The sequence below is a fragment of the Anas platyrhynchos genome, chromosome 8 (assembly GCF_047663525.1).
Source record: "Anas platyrhynchos isolate ZD024472 breed Pekin duck chromosome 8, IASCAAS_PekinDuck_T2T, whole genome shotgun sequence".
NCBI lineage: Eukaryota > Metazoa > Chordata > Aves > Anseriformes > Anatidae > Anas > Anas platyrhynchos.
In genome coordinates, this window is record NC_092594.1 from 629,780 (window position 1) to 652,025 (window position 22,246).

General features: G+C 36.7%; 1 protein-coding gene across 3 annotated transcripts in view; it reads left to right on the forward strand.

Annotated features, from left to right (window-relative positions):
- LOC140003101 (noelin-3-like) overlaps positions 1–22,246 on the forward strand; it is a 47,915-nt gene that overhangs the window by 19,512 nt on the left and 6,157 nt on the right. The window contains exons 1-2 of one of the 3 annotated variants that reach the window (XM_072041911.1): positions 15,469–15,629; positions 20,258–20,404. In XM_072041911.1, coding sequence (XP_071898012.1) covers positions 15,510–15,629; positions 20,258–20,404 — 267 coding nt within the window. In that variant the 5' untranslated portion in view covers positions 15,469–15,509. Of the gene's footprint in view, positions 1–15,468; positions 15,630–20,257; positions 20,405–22,246 lie in introns of those variants that run through there. The other 2 variants (XM_072041909.1, XM_072041910.1) reach the window with 2 other exon arrangements.

Here is a 22,246-nt window from a genome sequence, read left to right on the forward strand (position 1 = left end):
GAAAAAAAAAAAAAAAAGCAATAATAGTCATGGCTCTGTATGGTGAAATAAGAGGTTTTCTGCCATAATTTGATTCTTGAAATACAGTCAACTTGTAGCAGGAAACTCTCCCCAGTTTTTCGTAGGAGTGAAAGAGGTTTCACTGGGTACTGGTTGTAGGAAATGTTATTCACATTTAAATTTATGCTTCAGTAAAACTAAATCTAACTTGGGTTGTTTGTTTTATGCATGGAATAAAAAACATCAAAAAACAACACTATACACAAGACTTTTTAGTGACACATGCACACTCCTTTACTATTGATAAGGAACTCAGAAGAAATGGTAACACTGTTCCTTTTCCTTCTAAACTGTATTTTAGCACTAGAACCTGGCATTTGCGCTGCAGTTTCCTAAAGATTACAGCTTTTTCACGAACCATTGACACATATCCAATAAAAGACCAGAGGAGGAGGACTAACATAATAATAAATCACTTGCACTACTGAAGTCTTGGTGTTGCCAGGAGAACCTGCTTGTCATAACATAAATCAGAGCTGACTGAAGCACACAACACCAACAAATGATCATCTTAGAGGTCCAGGAAAACAGTGAGCAAAAGAGTCACATTATTATAGCCTAGAGACCTCTTCATGCAGAGACATCCTTCCTCAGCCGGCTCAGGACAGCCTGAGAGTCCCAAAGCATCCAAACAAACCAGAAGGTGTCTGTTTCTTGAATTATGTCAGCCCCAGTTCTTACTCTTCTGTTTCATTCTGCCTCAATGTGAAAGGGTTCAATTTTCAGCTACAGTAGTTTTCTTTTCGTAGATTGTTAATATATTACCTAGTGGGAATATTATGCCAGACTGAGGAAAAATCTTATTAAAAAGGGTCACTATAATAACGAATAAAGAATATTACCTCATTTGGCTTTCCATAATTACATTCCACCAATTGCTCTAAGCCCATACACCTACTGCCTCTCTTGTTTCTTTACCCTGACTGCCTCTAGCTGAAAAGAGGGAATTATCCATTAAATCTCAGGTTATTCTATTACTGCATACATCTCCTTCCATTTTAATTTGCTATTTTATTGGGATAGCTCTGTTTTCCTTCTTCCCTATTTTTCATGTAATCTTGTAAGTCTTTGCCTACGTAGTATATTTTTTCCCCTTTTACAATAGATGGCAGACTGTGTCCCAGACCCAGAAGGCTAAAACTGAAGTACAAATACAGCCTGTGAATTTTCTTAGTTTCTTCAAAATTACTGAAGACTGACTTTGTGCATTAATGTAACTGTCCATACAGAATGCTGGAAGGCTTTTATCCTAATAGCTACATGCACAATGCATGAAACAGCAAACCGTGTTACAGTTGCATTGCAGTTCATATGCCTTTGGCTGTAAGTAATATGGGGTTTATCATCTGTCCTTCAACATCTGATAAGCCATATTCTCCTTCAGGGATGCTTTTCTTTTCCAAAACACTGATATTTGCCACTGTCAATCCTTTCAGTTTCTATTTCATTTGTAAAGGGTCTGTGTGGTCATTTTAGCCAATTTTCTCCGGATTATCTCAGTGCTGGGTAATATGTTTAATTATCTTCTCTACAATTATCTAATACTTAAAATTTTAAGTCCATGGGTAGACTGCAGGGCCAGTTTTCTCTCTTCTTCTGTTTAGCAAGCTCCTGAAGAATTGTTTTGTCTAATGAAGCAGTACTTGCATTTTGTGCTCTGAAACAATGTTATTTCCAATTCATTACATAAGGAGAAATGAGGCATCTTGTGAAGTAAGCATTAGACTGTGAGGTCAGAAAGTCTGCATTGCTAAGACAGATTGGTCTTTGGGGAAATTGGATATTTCCACCCTACTAAAAAGCCATTATAATTACATTCTTGTGACTGCCAAGCGAGCTGCACTAGAGACTCCATTCATTCCCTCTTAAATGCATACTTAATGCATCTGACTTCTAATACCTCACTTCTAAGTCAAATCAAGAGATCCAGCCATTCCTGTGACGAATCTATTTGATCTCCTGATTCCCAGCATTCACTCCTGTATTGGTGTCGTTTGGCTCTGGCCTGCTTACCAAGTCCAGGACAACATAAACTTGCAGCAACACAGGAACAAAGTCTTCTGAATTAAACGCTAATTCCTCAAAGGCACAAAGTACAAAAAGAAAGAACAAAAACAATAACTGGCTTTTGTAGCTAGACAGTATTTGTAACCTTTATATTTATATTTGTAACTCTGGCTTTACAACTTTATCCCTAAAGTAGAACAGAACGGAGAGAAATGGTGCTGAAGTTCCTCTCATCTTCTGTATAAACCAGTCCTTTTCTACCTCCTCCACTCTACCTCCTTGCTCTGATATTTTCAGGTATAGAATTGCCTGTGATCCCACAATTCAGGCTCAGGAAAATACTCCATTTAAGGCTGCAGGAGTCAGACATACTTTCTTCTATACTCATAATCAAGTCATTGTTATTTCAGCCCACTAAAAGCAGTTTACCTCAGCCTTACTTTTACTAACATTTCATTTCCTAAAAGTTTCAAGTTAACTATACGCATTGAGAAGGGATAGCATCAAACACATGAGCTCCATTAAAATACAATATCTTATTGTATTTCAGAATAAATACTTACAAATTCTACATGTTTTATTTCCTTCTAGGACTGACAATCATCTCAAGGGATTTAGAGCCATGACATTTTCCTGTAAACATCTGGAAATTTGTAGCAGGAATGAAAGTCATCAAGGCACACTGCTTGGGATTCTGCTTTATGTTTTGTTATTCTAAACATACTGCACAGTCCAAGAATCATTTTTAGGTAATTAATCATACCCTCAAGGAACTACTAGGGAAGTCCACATAAGGAAGGCTTGGGCTTTAGGAAATCTAAGTCTATGCTTTCTTAATACGGGTATCCTCAAGCTACAACACCTTATTAACATATTGGATTTTGCTAGGAAAGTTGGGAAATCTGGAGACAGATTTGAAATTGGAGAGTCATGTGAAAAGAGATCTAGACCTGGGAATCTGATTCCGAAATCAATTGTTCTAAGCACAAAGCAAACTGCAGCACAGAAAATTAATCCATGTTACAGGAGCATGTAAATGAGCCAAGCAAAAAACGAACAAAAAGTCATATAATTCATTAAACTAACTGATAGAGTTGGATAAAACAATTTGCTAAGGGAAAAAAATCTGGCAACTTATATTGCTTAGGAAACCATAACCACAAGTTCTGAAGAATCAAGAAGCACGCATACTGCAATCAGCTTCTATGCAGCTCAAGCATGTATTTTAAAAATAAGCAAACATGAAAGACTGCCAGCAGCAAAACATTCAGTTAGATTTCAGGATAAAACAAGATTGCTTGAGTGTCACCAGTAAGTGTGTGTTTGTGGTCTGCTTTCCCAGGCACTAACCCATTCCCATAGACTCACTTTTGTGTTTATAGTGTGGCTATATCCAGTATCCTGTTGTACAATGACCAAAGAATTTTTCAAGTCTCTACCTATTTGTCAAAAGAACAGAAGTGTCTAAACTGATATTTATTCTCATCCCTTTGAAATGAGAAAGTTTTTCAGCCCAAAATATCTATTCATATTATTAATAAACCATTAAATGTATGTGTAATGACCTGATTTGAAAGCCTTCCCCAGATCATTGCCATTTGTAACCTAGGGACTGGCTTCTTTAATGTATTAGCAATTAATTCAAAGGTAGCATTCCAAAATGTTTGTTTTTATATCAAACTTGTTTAACAAGATCTTCACTGATTGTTTTGAATAAACCTCATGCCACATTCCATGTGACCAGCTATCACTTGAATATTTGCCACACAATCTGGTATTTCACCCTACTAGTTTTTGACCATCTCCACTAGTTTTTCTCCTCTTGTTGCTAGTTTTTTTTGTTTTGTATTCTAATAACTGTAACTCATCATCCCTTTTCACATCTATGCATATGGCATTTGCCCACGTCACTTTATTCTTGCAGTTCCCCTTGCCTGGAAAAAAATCAAGTAGAACAGATTTGCTTTTGTGTCACCATGATAACACAGCTTTTCTTGTTTAGTGATCCATAAGAGATTTGTTTTTACATATTTTTTAAATGATCTGTGTATCTTTGCAAATTATATTTATACTGCTCCTGAAATTCCATTTTTTCTGTGCTCCTCTATTAATTTGATATACAGTCCTTATTTAATTACTATCTCTATTTGCATAATAGAAATCATTTACCCAGTCCCAATAAAGTGCACTTCTGTTTCAGTGCATTTTCAAATGGCTGAGCTTTGTGCTTCTGTGTGCTCTAATGCTTCTGTAGTCTTTGCAAAGTAACTATTACCTGATGAGATTTTTTTTTTTCTAACTTCGCATTGCTGGAGAGAAATGATGGAATGGTTTAAGTAAAAGCACAGAGGTGGCACCACGGTGGCTATACCATTGTGGTATAGTTTTAGCTATTCTTTATAAAGTATAGATGCACATAGTGACCATGTAGCGATTATCCTTTTCCTAAAGCAACTCTTACAAGTTGGTACGGTTGATACATATGGTATTTAGAGAACAGCACCTGATTTATGTTAACTAAACACACTGCTCCAGGACTTTATAGGCTGCCATATATGTGTTTTTAAGATCAGAATTTTTATTTTTTAACCTCTAATCACTATGAAATTCTGCTGGGTGTTACACTGGGTGACAGTTCTCTGAAGAATTCTGTTTAATCCTTCAGACAGCATAAAGAAATACGATATTTTTACTTGTGCTAAACTTGGTGAGCAAAGCTACTCGATGTTCTATAGTAGGGGATCTCAACTTCTCAGTCTCTTCTATTAAGAAGCAATATTCATCACAGGGTCATGGAAGTAACAGTCTTCCTTCTGATTCTGCCTTAAAATATTAAGCTGATGATTCCTTTGTAAACATGTACTGTAATTTCAAAGCAGCCTATTTTCCAAATATCACTATTTAAAGTCACTTGCATTTTGTGACTTCAGAGAAAGTACTTGAAGCCCACCAAAGTCATGAGTAAGGAACAGCAGCGAGCACCACTCTGGCTTCCATGTTGTAGCAGTACTGTTGCTGTAGCCATCACAGCATAATAAGCATGACAGACTTTGTGAGGAAATCTGGTGTTCCCACTCTTTGATAATAGAAATCATTTACCCAGTCCCAATAAAGCGCACTTCTGTTTCAATGCATTTTCAAATGGCTGAGCTTTGTCCTTCTATGTGCTCTAATGTTTCTGTAGTCTTTGCAAAGTAACTATTTCACTAAGAAAAAAAAAAAAAAAAAAAAGTGTTCAAGGAGTTCTTGGGAACACAAGCTCAGTTTCCAGTCCAAAGTAGCAAGAACCACTCCAAAAATTAAAAACAGTTGAGAAGTTTGAAGATTGCTCTTGCTTCTGAGACAACTTCTGCTACTGCTTCAGCTACTCGCCTAAAAAAAAAACAAAAAAAGAAAAAAAAAAACAAACTTGACTGCTTCTCCTAATTGTATCAGCTCGTCTAATAAAGAACATAATAATTTTCTAATGAATGTTACCAGCACTTAATCTAAGCCTCTGCATACCACCTACTTGGATTCCTCAAAATTATTCTCACCAAAACAACTTGAAAGTCACAACAGTTATTTGAATGACCTTGTGCAATTCTGAGTTATTCAATATTCTGAAAAATTATTTGGTTAAATGCAAAAAAAAAAAAAAAAAAAAAAAAACAAAAAAACAGAAGTTAAACATTTTAAACATCCAATAGTTTAGATATAATAGCTTTTTTAAAAAAAGGTTGTTCAATCTTTTTTTCTTTTTTTTCCCTGAGATTTTCAGAAACTAAGAACAACATTACACTTCATATGTTTAAATACAGATACATCATCAAAGGTAGCTACTACTTCATTCAGGAGAATTTCAGCACCAACATTACTAATGAGCTACTGCTAATTAATAAACTATTACTGAGCTATTACTAATATAGCTCAGGCCACCCAAAGCTCTTTTTACCTTTTGGGAAGGCTCAGGAACTCCATGTTACATTTATGATGCTGATGTTTGTCCACCTCCAGCAGATAGTATTATAGCCATTCAACAGCTTACAGAGATGAACAGCTTTGGGCTGTACCAATCCAAAATATTTTTAATTCATCATACTATAAATGAAAAAATGTGCATGTTGCTAACTTTATCTACTGAGTTTCCCTTTAACTCATTTCATGCGATAAGTCATCTGCATCCTGAGCACACTGAACAACAAATCAAAGATCTCAGTGTCCAGAGGCACAGCTTAAAAAAGTAATTAAGTAATTCATCCAAGCCAAAAGAACTGTCATGTATCTCTTGTGCAAATCATGCAAGTCACGCTTTTCCTTTAAACTGACTGTGATTATTTGACTATAATGAGCAAAAGCTATTTGCAAAGTGACTGTCATTTAATTAAGTTACTCCAGAGCTAAAATTTAGCACATTTTAAAACTTCATTTAAATTCTTCCATGAAAACCTGGCATAAATTCAAGCTGGGTTTTGCTGAAGTGCTTTTCAGGAAATGACTTTTATTATCTGTAAAACATGCATGTTGTAGTAAAAGAAACAGAGCTCTTGATGGAGATAATTTATTAAAATATTAATAACAGCCTTCAGCCTGAAAAAAAAATTGCCCACTGCAAATTTAAAGTCTGCAGAACTTTGTTTGCTAAATAATCTAACATAGAGAAACTGCAACAGCTAAGTATTTGTTTATTTTATTACTATTCACAGAGCAAATTTCTTTAAAATTACGTACTGTCTATGCATCATGCAACTTTTCTTGTTATTACTGACTGATCACTTAAGTAATGTATTAATATTTCTACTTTCCTTGCTCCTTTTACTCTTTTCTTCCCCTAACTGCAAGAAACCTTATGAGAAGTACACAGGCAGCAAAAGTTTTCCTAGAGCAAACATGTTTTCAAGTTGGAGAAAGTACTTTCATCTTTTTTCCCCCCCTACATTATGTTTCATTAAAGAAAAAACCCTACTTCTTGCAAATGGTCCAATGACATTCATCTAGTGTGAAAATGATGAACATCATCATCCCAAAGCACTAGCTGAGGTGGCCTCCATCTGTCCTTATTTGTGACAGACTGACTATGGGTTATATTCATAAGAAAACCAATGAACAATAATTTGCTAGTCCATCAAAAGTGAAAAGTCAGTAAGAAAAGAAGCATCTGTGAAATGTAGTTTCTTCAGGTTCCCACTTCCCACTCAACCACTGCAATATTTTCTTCAGCTTCTTCCTATTTCTGTCAAACCAACTCTTTTTATAGAGATTTTAAATCATTTTATTATAGTTATAAATCTAAAAGTGATTTCCAGAACTAACAATGATGGACATGACTGCTTTCTTATTGCTATTTAATTGCTTTAACAGCACCAGCACTTTGACAAATTGGCTAAGACATAGCATTTTTTTTTCCAGTTTCATTTTAATAGTCTTTACATTTATTGTTTAACCTCTTGGTGCCTTTACAAAATTATTCTGTATATGGTGATGTATTCAATGCCAGAAAACGTAAACCTTGGCTTGGAATGTAGTAACGCAAGGCAAAAGCTCAGAACAGAATTTTTGCTTGGCCAGGACAGACTATTGTAAAATACAGAAAAGAACGGTATAGTTGCAATCATTTCTACATTATGCTTATTAAACTGCAGAATGGCAAGTCAGACCTCTTTACTGGAAGAGTGCCTTACCCACAAATTGCAATGTACACAGGGTTTTTGAGTTCCCTTAAAATAGAGTATAAATATCTATTCCCTCTTTGTATCCATCCTTCTTTGCAGTTAAACTATTTTCATAGTCCGAATGTTTGTAATCCTGTAGTACATAGGATTATAGAAGCTTTAAACATTTGCCATTTTGATCCCCTAGCCACCACACTCCTGCCTTTGAGCAAACAGTGCCAGCTCCCTGTAATCACCGACTGCCAAACACTGCAAGCACACATCGACCTGAAGAAGGTTCAGTTATACCAGCCACTTTCACAGGGATGGACTGCTGTTCTTAGAAAATACCTTCCCTCTGTTTTCTGACATGCAGGTGAATTCAGAACCATCTAAAACACTGAATTTACTAAATTATAACAAATTCACTCATTTTCATGGCACAAGCCCTACTCCAGAATTATATGATCTACCTGCACAGCGAATTTCAGCCTTTGAATATCTGAGAAGAGCCAAGTTCCTTTTTAAATTTACCTTCTGTGAAAGCCAGCTTCCTCAGCTGCCAACATCACTGAGGCTTTGTTCACTCCCCAGCAGAATAACACGTATTTTGAGAACGGGAAAAATTACAAGTGGTTAAAAGCCTTAAGCAAGAGGATTACCGCAGGAGGGATTATGCATAAATCCTTATATGCAGCCATAGCGGTTTTCAAAAGAATTAAACTGCAGTACTGTGTTGAGCCCAAGCAACGCCAGGTCCAGGAGCATATCACATCGCACCCAGTTGTCCTGTGTCCTGTCGCTCACGACAAGAGGAGGGACCTCAAGGTTTTCCAAAGCATGCAGATTCTCAGCCTTTGCTGGGGGGAAAGGACTCTGCACAATCTTTCATCATTCTCGACTAGGTAGATGTTAGTCCTCACTTCTAGCAATTCACACCACCCACTAAGCCCCCTGCAGACGCACTGCTTCGTTACTCTGTGCACTTGGGGGTTGCTAACTGCACAACACAAGGGAATAGGTGAGAAAGAAAATGAAAATGCTCTCCAAGAACAATGTCCCTTCATTCAAAGGGACTAAGAGCATCCTGAAAAATAAACAAACAGATAACAAAGGCCACTTACTTTAAAAAGAATGTCACCTCGAGCACCAGTATAAGGATAAGGATAGAACAGACTTCTCATAAGCCCTCCCCTCATACTCCTCCCGTCAGTGGAGATGCCTGACCAGAGTAACTACCATGTATGTAGGCAAAGACAAGGCTGGTGTAAGAATGTTCTCCAGAAAGGCCACACGCCTCTCGATCCACTCTTGCAAAGAGCCTGGACATTACTACTTACAAGTCACACTGCCGAGCCAGAGGTTTTTGTTGAACATAAATGGAGTTAGATGAAGCAGCTCGGGATTCCCCCGGGTTTCTAAATTCAGAGAACTAGAATTGAACTGAAAGGGCAAAGATGTGCTTTCACTGAGCTGAAGGTGGACTAAGAACTGTAATTGCTATTCAAATTTTGAGAATTTGGGTTTATACACACATTAGCCTCACTTGAATAATTACCAGTGCTCAGGAACATGACTAATGCACTTTTTTTTTTTAAATCCACATATTGCTGAGCCACCACCAGAATACATTACATGAAGAAAAAGAAAGTACACGCTACAGAACAACACCACGGTACCATGGGAAGCTGTGACTTCCATGCATGAGCTTAATTCCTAAACCTAACCTGTCAAAGTACTAACTTAGAGTGGCTTAAGTTTCCTGACTTTGCTCTGCTTCAAAGGAAACTATTTAAGAAATCTGAGACGTGACTGTGCAATCACTTTGATCTCTGTCTACATAAAATGCAGTTTTAGGCAAAGCTTTTATACAGAAGTCATATATTTTCATACCAAATAAAACTTTTTTTTTGTAGCATTTACCCATGAATACAGCTTTCAATTCTAAGAACTGTTTGGGAGGCTAACATATTTTTTCACACACATTTATAAGATGATATGAGGGTTAAGTGACTGCTACTGAATTAGCTATTTCCTCTTTCTTACAGTCACTATTCCTCTTCCTCCATCCAGGATATAATTAGACATTTTTATGCATTTGTGTGTGTGTTCCCATATTTATGACTCTCAGAACATTTACTTTGTTAATATTCCTAATACTGATGTTAATTACTTTTATTATACAGAGTTTATCATACTTCAACGTGACAACATAAAGTAGGGCTGTATTCTCATTTATATTAGACCCTGTTTAAACCATATGAAAATCTAACAGGAACTCAAAGTAAATTGAATATCATAGACTAGAAAAGCCTTATACCTCTTATTTAATAGCAATAAATTGGGGCATTCATATGCTATCCTTAGTAATACCTTTTACACTGCAAATAATTTATAAATGAATAGTACCAAGCTGGCATACAAGTATCTCAGCTGACAACACTGAAATTGTTAGATTTAGACAGTTCCATATAAGATAAAAATATGGCACGTGCAGTCATTCTGTATAAATAATTTAGCTTTCACTCTAAGATAATTTGGCTCCAAAAAGAGAAAATTACTATGCCAGTAAAATAATAATAATAAATCCCAGTAACTTGTTTTAAAAGAATAGTGCTTAGATTTTAGAAGCATTATTGCTTTCTAGCTCTTGTTCATAAGACTATTTCTTAGTAGCATATCAAGAACTGGAAATGTGAAATTGCACTTTTTTTTCTTTAAAACAGAGCTTCCGTGAAACATAGGAAATAAAACAAAAACTTATGATCTAACTAGATGAGAACAACCCTTCAGTTTTTCTATGGTTTCTGAAAAGGTCTTTGTATATATGATTGCAAGTATGTTTCTCATGAAAATTTTCTATTTGCTTGCCATTTTTTAATTTCCCCAAACGTTTATGGCAAAATAAAGCTAAAATTATTTCAAAGTTTCTGTTCTTTAACAGAAAGGTTTTTTAAAGCATTCCTCCAGTTCTAATAAGAACACAAATAAAATGTAGTTCCAGTGAGCACTTCCACTGTTTAGGAAAAATGATATTTTAATTGTTCCCATGGATGGGTTCCTTTGCATACCACTCTGGAGTAGCTATTTGACAAATGGGTGCATGGCATAAGAAATATTGCCTATGCTGATGCTGCACAAGTCAAGTCCATGTTTAGGGGAAAGGTGTAGCCTATGTAAAAAAAAAAAAAGTCTAGCAGCAGCATAGGACACAGCTTCTAAATACTTAAGGTCCTAGAAAAGCATTTTTGCAGCTTTCCAGTGTAAGCTACACTACCATCAATCCCTGGGCTAGGGTTGCTTTAGGAGACTCGTATCTCTCTACAATCTGCAATCACGTCACTGCACCGCAGTGCAAATGTGCTTTAAAGCCCTTATGCACTTACAGCAGATCTAACTTCAGCACCGTGGGGAATCCAGATATCACCTGCATGGTAATTTGCAATTATAGAACCAGAAAGAATACTAGAGGAGAATCTCCTGGTATGCTACCTTTAAAGACATATCTAGCAGCAATACTGTGAACCACACATCAGCAGGTTTTCACTTCAGCAGGCAGACTAGTTGGAAGAAAATAAAATTCTAAAATATGTTAATGAATATTCTGTATGTAATGAATATAATGAATATACACAAAAGCCAAGCAGCATATCATCTGTAGAAAAAATCATGTGCCCCCAAACAAACAGCATTCTTTGTGGGAGCTGACAATACATGGGATTAAGGATAATTAGCAGTAATTACTCATCTGAACTTCAGAAAAGTTACTGTCTTTGCAATGTAGTTCGTCAAAGGTTTAAGTCAGGAAGGGACAGACTATGGTCTTTTGTGGATCAGAAAATGTTTAAAAGAAAAACAAAACTATAAACAGCTGCAGCTCAATGTGGTATAAATGTAGCATGACTGTTCTAGGAAATGTGTTGGAACTGGGGGTATTCGTGTGCATATTAAACCTCTAAAGAACACGGGAACAAAAAAGGTGATAAAACTGGTGAACAGCAGAATCTTTTGCGGTTAGTCAGATCTAGAGAGAATGCTGAAGTGCTTCAGAAGAACCTATATGAGAAAATTATACAACATGGAGAAATGATAATTCAGCTCTGAATTAAAAAAATAATAATAAAATAAAATAATTACTTGTGAAATTGTCAGGCTGGCAAGTAATTGCAAGAATTCAGCAAAGAGACTGACTCTCGATGTCATTCAGAACAAATGGGGATACAGGAAAGGGGAAGAAATTTATAGGACATTCATTATTTCAGAGATAAAAGTAACCATTGAAATTATTGAATAAATATAAATTGTATGTATAAGTATAGGGACATGATAATATGTCTACATAACTATGGTGTGCACATGTTAATATACCATAAGGGCTTGACTCTACTTTTCTCTTATGCACTTGGTACACGTATCTTGGATTATCAGGCATTTAGAATGTGTGTCCTACCGTCTGCTCAATGCCCAGCCTCTGACAAGCTGCTCTAACAGTTTTAACACTGCAAAGTTTGTAAATACCTTTACACAATGCAGGGGCCTCTTGAGAGCAGATCTTTCTTGTTCCTTCATCCAGTAGTCTTAATGATTTCTCATGGACCATTAAGTTTTCTTGTTGAAGAAAACTGTCTCAGATGTTTTCTCTCCGTTTTTAGGGCCTGGATATTGTAATCTGAATTCTGCACCTATAATCATATTAGAGAAAAAATGATTATTATGTTTCTGTCTACATTTCTTCATGATACTACATTGTATGCTATGTTGTAGGCTGACTGAAATCATGGCCCTGGGCAATTGCACTTGACTGAAATTCACTCCCTTCTAATCTTACGTAGAACTTTAGAGGTGTTAAAGGTCCAACATCGCTGCTGTTCTGGTCTTCAACATTCTGATGACATGGCACTCACATATCTGCTCTATAGCCTTAGTTTTCTGTATTTGTGATTTACATTTTATGTAACTACACCCTAAAATGGGAAAGAGAAAAAAAAAAAGTCAATGCTGAAGGTTGAATTCAGTGATGTTCCATTACATTTTCTGTCTCTTGCTGCTCTAAGAAAATGTTATGCTTGATCCTTCAAGTCATGTTAAAAAGATCTTATTTGTACTTCTGCCATACTACTTTGCACAGCAACCTCATGCTCAGAGGGGAAAAACGGAGCCTGAACACAAGCCCATCTGCTCCACAGGACAAAACCCAACTTTGAGCCACAAAGTATCTCCATAGGTACAGGAACTCTATTTTGGACACTCAAACACCTCCACTCACTCTGCCCTTCTGCTGAGGTAACGCCTGACCAGCCTTTCAGTCTCATTGATGATTTTTTTTTCGTTTCTACTAAGTAACCAAAAGATGTTCTGGCTATTAGATCAAGGTTATGCTTACCAAAAATGCATTTTTCATTGGAAAATAGCAGACTGGAATTAAACACAGCATTTCTTAAAATTGCAGTCTAATCACAACTTTTGGTAAGTATACTTTTCACAAAGGACATAATTAAACCGCAGAACTCCATATCAGTAGATGATGTGCCACCCCAAGTTACCGATGAGTTAAAAAGTGATGAGAAATTCACGGAGGAAAGCTTCCTGGAAAGGCCACTGAACACAGTTACAACCTCAGGCCTTGTAAGCACCACACTTTGCTGGAAGGCTACAGCAAGAAAAGTATTGCAGTATGTTTGCTCTCTTACGCTCCTCTATTAAGCATCTGCTGCTGGCTGTTGCTAAAAAAAGGAACTAAATGAATCAAGGAGACTGATCCAGTGCAACTCTTTTCTTTTTTTTTTTTTCCCTGGGATTTTGTTTATTTCAAACTGAACAAAAGAATCACAACGCTTTCTTATTCAAACATCAGAATTATTTGCTATTGACTCATAATCTGAAAGCAATTTGAATTCTTTGGAGAAAATGGCCCTTGTACATTATTTTGTCCCAAAAGTTTTGCCAAAATATGTGAAATAAGTCAAAATGCACACAAGTGTGTGCATTCAACATGCATCAGATAATTAAAACTACAACAGGTTTAACACTTTAACTTATCCTTTTCAGATAGATCTTTTACTTTCATGTCTATATATGTATATGGAAATTAGCAAAGAGCTTATTTTTCTGTGTAGAATCTGCATATAAACAAATAAACTCATTCTTTCAGTTTTCAAGTGCACCTCTTCAGTGAATTCAGCGTGTTTTTGTTTTGAGTACCTGAAACATTTTGCAGCTCACCTTACTGTGTGACTCCCAGAAAATATATAACGTTGGGATGCGAGAAATTTCTCTGTGAATTCATTCCATTGCTGAATCCTTGTGCCTGAAGACCCCTTGTAAGATTAGATAATAGCCCTCCACGTGGTTTTCTGTTTCTTTTTTAAAAACTAGTTTTCCGTGTGTCTTTGTTAAACAAGAGATTGAAATCATCCCAAATGAATGTTGGAAGAGAAAATTTAGCCTGACTTCGGTGTACAAGACCTAAGAATCTGAAATATTGTTTGCAGGACTGATACTACAAGTTTAAGTTTACACGTAAACTATAAGTTTATACTTACAGTAAGTATAGGAAGTTTGCATTTGTGATGGCACACTGCTCTAAAATGCAACCCTTTCCATTTTATTACAGGTTTCCTTCATACAAACTTTAAAAGTTCTTTAAGAAAAATATACTCCTTTGGACACAACTTCAGAAACAAACTAAATCCATAATTGCCTCAGGAAGCACACACAGTAGTCCATCTCTGCAAATTTTTAAGCAAGTTCTTTCTAAAATAATTGCCATTAGAAATCCCTGCTCAGCATTTCTTCTTTTTAAAATAACTCTTTAAAAAAAAAAAAAAAAAGAAAGAAAAGGAAAGCTACCTCAACACAATGATTTATATACTTTTTTCCCCCACAGTTACTAAGTTTCTGAAAAAGATTAATTGCTACTGAACCTGGAGATCAGTCTACAGCACTAGAGAACATCAGATTTAACAGCAGATAGAGCCAAGAGAAGCCTCCAAATGCTATATGAGCAACCCACAACTTATTTTCTATTCCTAACAACAGTGAATACACACTGAGTCTGCCAGCCCTGTAATGCAAAAATTTTCAGTGTAAAACATGCACAGTAAAAAAAAATAAAAACAAAACACTAAATACTATCTTAACATGTATCTTAACATGCCTTGCAAATTATAAAGTTGCCGATGTTTGTAGTTTATGTGAGATCAACAAATCAAGGGGTATTTGGGGAGGTTTCTGGGAATGCCTGCCTTTGTCTTTTCATGGGCATGCTTACAGCTCTCACCCTTCCCCTGTCCCCCGGGACAAGTATAGTTCCTGTATCATCTTTTGAAGTATACCTGAGCATATTTCTACCAAAACAGCGATGGGGAGTAGGGAGTTTTTTGTTTGTTGTTTTGTTTTCTTTGTTTCAGTTTTGTGATTGTGCTTTTGAATTTCAGACAGGATGACTAAATGTACTGTTTTAGTCCATTCTGCAAGGACTAAACTAATGAAGTGCTAATTAACTTTCCAGCACCTATAAAGAGGTAATTCACTCATCCCATCTCCCACTGTAAACTGCAATGGCTATTAGCATGTAAAGGACTGCCAAGTCCTATAATAAGTGTTACAGTCATAAATAGCAAATAAATACTGATAAGCATTGTTAGTAAGAGCAAAGAAAGAGACCAAATAAAGATAAGAGTGTTCTTAACAGATGATTCAATCTGGGTACCTTGCTCTCCTTCCCCGCTGAGGCTGTCGTGTGCTCCTCTCAGCGCCAGCCTGCACTGGGATGATAATCAGTCACTATGAAAACTCATTAGCTCCACAGCAATGAGCCCTCCACTGCTGAAGCTTGGTGCTGTTCTTAGTACCGTGGCAATGATCTCTAACTGGATGTCCCAAACTCTCCCATCTCTGGTAGGACTAAATACCACCAGACTACCCACTTCAGTAAGTAGCTGTGATGTGTTGCAATCCATCTGAATGCTGAGCAAATATAAGTGCCAGCAAAAGCTTTACTCTGTTGCCTCTCTGTGAATCTTTTTAGAGTACTAATCTTCCTATCATCACTTAATGCATGCTTCTTTTTGGGCATCATAAATCTGCACATTGGTGAGCATGTTGTGGTCTTACTATGAAAGAAAAGATTTTAAAATAGCATCCTTAAATATTTAAGAACAAATGCCTTCATCTTGAGGGTGAAATGCTAAAAATAGCACAGCAATGCCATTTCTTTTGCTTCGATATTTTGCCTGTTTACTGCTCCAGAAAAAAAAAAAATGTACTGCATTATTAAGGAAAACAGGTATCAGAAGATTTCTTTTTAATTTTTGTCTGATTAGTGCTATACATAAGCTATTGACTACAATATTCAAGGAGCCTGATCCTTTCTTATTTTTTCCTTTATTGGAGCATGGTTAAGCAAATAAATAGCTGATAAAATAAAATTGGTACTAGGAAGCTGGGTATCAGAACTTTAGAAAGGTAATTGTACAAATAACAAATATCAGCTTGTATGTTTGATGCTCATATCCAACAGCCTCTGTTAATTAAGACCTACAGAAAAGCTGTGATTAGCTATTAATGAAAAGTGTAAAAATTAAAGTAATAGTTTAGCTAGGAACACTATCCTAGTTATAAGTTATCTGTAAGTTAAACTAGAACACATTTTTTCTAGATGGTTAGTAAAACAATTTTATTATAACTGCAGTCAGATGTTTGTATGATAGTGTGTTATGTAAAAGATATAGTTAACTGTTTGTACAGTAGAGCACAATATACAGAACTTAATTTTTCAGTTGTAAATAAAAATGCATTAACTAATCAACATTTAATTAATTGAATATATGCACACAGGAAAAGCATTACTGCAGAAAGTCACTTCGTTTAGACTTTAAATACCACTACTTTAAATTTAATTATATTGTAAGAAACAATTCTTATAAGTTTTAGAGCATCAAGGTGAAAAGACAAGGAAAAGCTCCAGTTTGTTTTCTATAAATGGAGTTTATGCCCACTGACCTACAATACAGTTTGCTAGTTCTTGTGGCAATGTGATATTATAAGAAATAAGGTTCCCTATCTAATTTAAATCCAAGTTTAAGGTTGCAATTGAGTGGCAAAGAGGTGCACACTTGTTGTTGCAACATGTAGGCATATGTATATTTACACACTAATATATGATTATATATATTGTCATTTTCAAATTCCAGGTAGTGTAAACTGCCATGCCTCCCTTGGCTTCATCGGAACACTGATGTTACAAATGCCTCCTGAGTATTATTTTAGTAATGCTCTTCAAACTCAAACATTGGAGTTATATGCACATTTTGGGTTTCAAGAGGGCTAGCAGGAGTGCCTGGAGAGCTGGGGACACAAGCACAAAAACCCGATTATCTGAGCTTGGCAACATCTGCCAAGTGGAAAAAATACCATCTTCAATCAGGTGGCGTGTTGTTATAGAACTAGCACCACAACTCTGCTGCCTTTTTCTAAACTTCAGCTTCTAGCTGAGACTTTATGGCCCAGGTGCTCAGCGATGCTGTGGTCATCACTACCTGTTTTTTAATTGGCAGCAGTCAATTAAAGTTAGCTGTCAAGTTAGTGTCATCCCCTGGCAGCTTCTCTAGTGAACAGTGCTGCGCAAGCGGTTCTCCAGAAGTTCTCTCCTATACACAGCTCAAAAATTGCACATCTTGCACCAGGAAAAAAGAGCAAAACCTCCCCATCTTTATTAACATTTTCTCCTCCCCTTGCTGGAAGAAATGTAGGGTCAGGGGAAAGACCCCCCTCTTCAGCAACGTTTCACTCCCAGGACCAAAATCCTACGACTGACAAGTATTGTTCTATTTAAGCACTGATACTGAGTATACGTGTTTCCATTTGCCCAATTACTAGTAACAATGGAGGCAGCTATAGCAGCTTTATCAGAATGTGAGTGCAAGTGAAAAAAATTAATCTTTGTAAGGTAAGTAAAGTGACTGTAACTCAGCAGCCTGCCAAGGCAGATTAATATGGCTCTTTGTAGAGACTCTTCTGTTTTCCCCAGATTTCCAAGAACTAGAATGATTTGTCTTCATTGCTGCTGTTCACCACTCGTTATTTCTTTTCTCGTTTGTTGACTAAGGCCTGTCAGCAGTAAGCCTGCGTTTGGAGACTAGATTCAGCAGCTTTCAAAAGGTTTTGATGCATTCTAGCTCTTTCCATGTGGCACAGCAGTTTCTGCTTGAGATAGGCATTAAATGACAAAGAAAATTAAAAAAAAAAAAAAAAAGAGAGAGAGAAAAAAAAAGCTAAGTGCACCTACCTGCACATGCTTATTTTTCTCTGTAATTATTCGTATTACCCATCCTAGTTAACAAAGGTACCCCAATAGCATGCACACAGGTAACAAAGAATACCAGAAAAAAAAATGTAGCCCACACTGGAGCTGGTGTCTCAGCACTCATTTCTGCATGGGCAGCCCATCACAACGCATTCATATTATGCCTGAAGGTCTTTCACTGTGAAAAATATTTTCCCAAATAGCTACTGCATTTTTTATTTTTTTTTAAATCAAGATATACGTTAAGTGCCATAAGAAAATATCAGCCAAATTAATCAATAAACATTATTTTCTCAGACAAAACACACCAATACATATTGTTAGCATATACAAATACCTTTGACAACACAGCGTGGACTGTAATTGCTTTACTACAGACCATGCACAATCCTGCTATCGCATCCATTCTCAACTGCAGAGAACTCTATTCACTTGAATGCAGTAAAATCTGTTGCTATCAACCAAAAATAGCAGGTATCGCAAATATCACAGTTTATTCATAAACTATACGGAGTATTTCTGTTCTGTAGGAATTATAATTGCAAGCTTTAGGCTCCTGAACTTCAACAAGAGGTTGCTCTTGTATGGGCACACTGGGCAGCCTTTCTACAGAGCAGCATGGAAACTTGTGAACAGAGCTTACTCTTCAAAGGGTCACCAGCTATAAGGTTTCAATTGTTCTAGCTTGCCATTTTAGTAGCTGCTCAAATCTAATTTAAATTATCTCTCCAGTTGTAAGTTTGGTTAGATTTTATTCTTCTCCATGTGTTAAACTAGATCACCTGTGCCCTAAAAATTAAGGCTGCAAGAGCACAACAATTTAGCACTGACCTTTGGATATGCCTTTCTGTCAAACCCAGGTTTGACTGTCCTCTGTTTAGTCATCTACGCTATGATACCTTATTCTTCCTTCCAAAACAAGGGAACAATACAGTTCTGAATTGTTTTAGTTAACTCCACAGTAAAAGAGGTCACTGCTGTCTTCAATGACTTCTTCAAAATAGACACTGTGGGGGACAAAAAGTCTATGCTCTTCTCTAACATTGCGCTGATACTCAGAAAAATATTGCTACCTTCCCGTCTGACCTCAGTCTACAGAGATACTGCACCTTTTCTGAGGCACGGAACTATGCAACTTACTCCTCACTAAGCATCAATATCAAAGCTTGCCAATTTTAACAATCACTCTTTGTGCTGACACCGAGTAGAATTTCAGAATAAAATTAATTTATTCCAACTTTATCCAGACCAAAAATATTTCAGTGTCATCCATTAGCAACTGCACTGTAAAATTCAGCAGCCAATATAGTATTATTAGAAAAGAATAATGCAGAATATTAGCTTGAAATTACAGCCTGAAAACAGTCAAAATATTTCTGGTGCCAATTAGTTTTCATTCCCTCACCTGAATTTGTTCGATCATCTGATTATGGTGCTTTGTCTCGTTCTGATCTTGTGCATTTCTATAAATCCCATTAAGCAGACAGTTACCTACTCTTGCAAGGTATCACATGAGTTTTAAAGGCAGTGTAGTGTTGGCCTGCTCTGAAATACAGTTTTTTACTTTGCTCTTGTTTGTGGTGGTGGTTGCTGAAAAAGAACAGGTTCGGAATTCCTAAAATTCTGTGCCAGTAAAGGACAGTGTGATGCCTTTCCTGCCCTGTGCCATGCCTGCCATCACCCCCGATCATCTAAACTAACCTAGTACTTTTCAGTACTGCCCCTGTCTTCCCTTTGGTGTACGTGTAGCTGAAGTCAACCAAGAAGAGTTTTCTGTGCTGCAAACCTGCTAACACACCTCCAGAACCGCTTCCCAGCCAATTCCCTATTGCGTGAGTCACACAGACTGTGCTTTCTCTTTGGGATTTTGTATTTGTTCTTTTCTGTCTTTGTTGTTTCCATTAGTCTAAAGTAAAAGTCATTCAAGCTGAAAGGACATATTTGTTCTCTGTTAATGAAAAGCCTTACCGTCCCTCTGCAAAGAATTACATCAACCACTTGTGCTGAATCACTAACAGGAAACTGCTCTCACCCACACTGGAAACAATGCTCAGAGACTCTGCTGCAGATGTGCAACATGGCAAAACTGTGCAAAATCACCAGCCTAATTAGTTAAGAGGATAATGAGTGATGACTAGGAGGAACCTCACTGCAAATATATAATGCAAACAATAAAGAAAAATAGGTGGTGTTTTCAAACAGCAATTAAATCTATTCTGTTCCCTTTATTTTTATTGTTGTTGTTGTGTTACAGACTCAGATTAGCCCCAAGGAAGGGTGGCAAGTTTATAGTTCAGCCCAGGATCCTGATGGCCGTTGCATTTGTACTGTTGTTGCACCTGAACAAAACCTATGTTCAAGAGATGCCAAGAGCAGACAACTTAGACAGCTGCTAGAGAAGGTAAGTCTTCCCAATGAATTTCTCCTTTTGATCACTGAACTTCCCTGGAAATCCACTCCTGCCTCTCTAAGTTTAATATATAATGGTGCCCTGAAGCGTTATCTATAAAAACATTCCTTCAGGGTATATCCCCTACCTGTGTTTTCACCACTTATCGTAATTTGTCTGTTTCCCTCATAGCACACCTCTGTCAACCCAAGCCACTTATCTAGCAAACTGAAGTTGCGTTTTCTCTTGCTCATTCCCCAAACCCTTTCTTACACACATACAGGACTGACTTTCCCTGTGTCAAAACAGTTACAAATCCCACCTTAAACTTCCTCGTTGTTGTGGGATTTAAACTACAGCTCCTGCTTCAAACATGTAAGTCTCTTGAAGGTCATTCCTTGTCTCTTATCAGCAAATAATGAGATACAGACATGACAGCACCATCAAAGCAGACCGTACAGATGAGAAACAATTCTAAGTTATTTTTATTTCTTATTTCCTCAGTTAATACTATTTATTTCATTCTCCGGTGGTGCAAATTTTGTCTAAACAACCCAATTCTTATTCCCACTATTATCCACTCTTGTTTATATATTAAAATTGGTAAACTGTTATTTTGTATGAACCGAAAAAAACACTGCAACCATGAAAACACAAACTATTATTCTGCATTCCCTGTGTAGGTAACCAAGTTTATAGTTACTGTGTAACAGCTAGTAGTTCATACCCTGAGGGACTGAGACAGAGCATTTGAACAGCAACAGCAGAAAGCAACATAAAATGTAGACCCCCCCCAAAAAAATGCATTTTTCAGCATACAATTTTCAGTATTTTTTCAGCTATAGAAAAATCACTCCAATGCTAAATCCAGCAGATGTTCCCTTCATAAACCTCCATGAACTTCAGGAGGGACTTAATTTCAGTTTTTGACAGAGTCCATAGCATGACATGTAACTAAGTAGTTTTAGAAACTTCCCAAAAACAATCCCTTTCTCAGAAGAAAGTTTTTCAACTTATGTAAAATGTAAAGGAGAAAAGTAGAAATGTAGAAAGTAGAAATGTAAAGGAGATGGGAGGACAGGCAGTCATGTTTGCTCCTGATACCCATCTTCAGTTATTTCTCCTTGCCCTCTCCTCCACAGAATATATTAACAGGTTTTAATGAGCTATTTTTCCATCTCAGGGTCCCAAGGAAATAAAACATCAGAATTTTTCCAAGCTAAATACGTTGGTGAGGGTAGAGTCTCCTAGAATGGGGTTCACACCACCTTCATATTGTTCCAAAACTGATAAAAATCCCAGCCAAACTCAATTAGTTGGCTTTCCACTTACCATCTATGACAGGAGGTAGGAACGATCAAAATTCAGGATAAGACCTAATTCAGTAAACGTGTTAGCTATGACCGCCAAACAGCCAGTAATTTTTAAGCCTAATTAATGTTTTTCATCTTTAACAACAAGCCTGCCCTCTTACTCACCATTCCTACAGATTTCATGGTACTCAGCAGATGCAGCTTGAGAACAGGTACAAAATGAAGTCACAGAGAAAAACCTGTGGCTTTGTGTGTCAACAAAAATACCTACAGACCTGTGGACCATGTGTGTCACCACAAAACCGAAGAACTACTTGCTTGCTCAACAGTTGGAAAGCAAAGAAGAAATAAAAACGTTACTTTTTCACTTAAAAATACTTCTAGGAACTGCCAATGGTAACCGTCCAAAAGCTGATTTGTACTATTTTAAGTATATATTTTTCTGAATCCCCGCAGTCTGTAGGTTACAACATATTAATTTCAAATACAAATATTAGTTTAAATTTTACATGCTCTTGCAGACAACAGGAGTACTGCTACT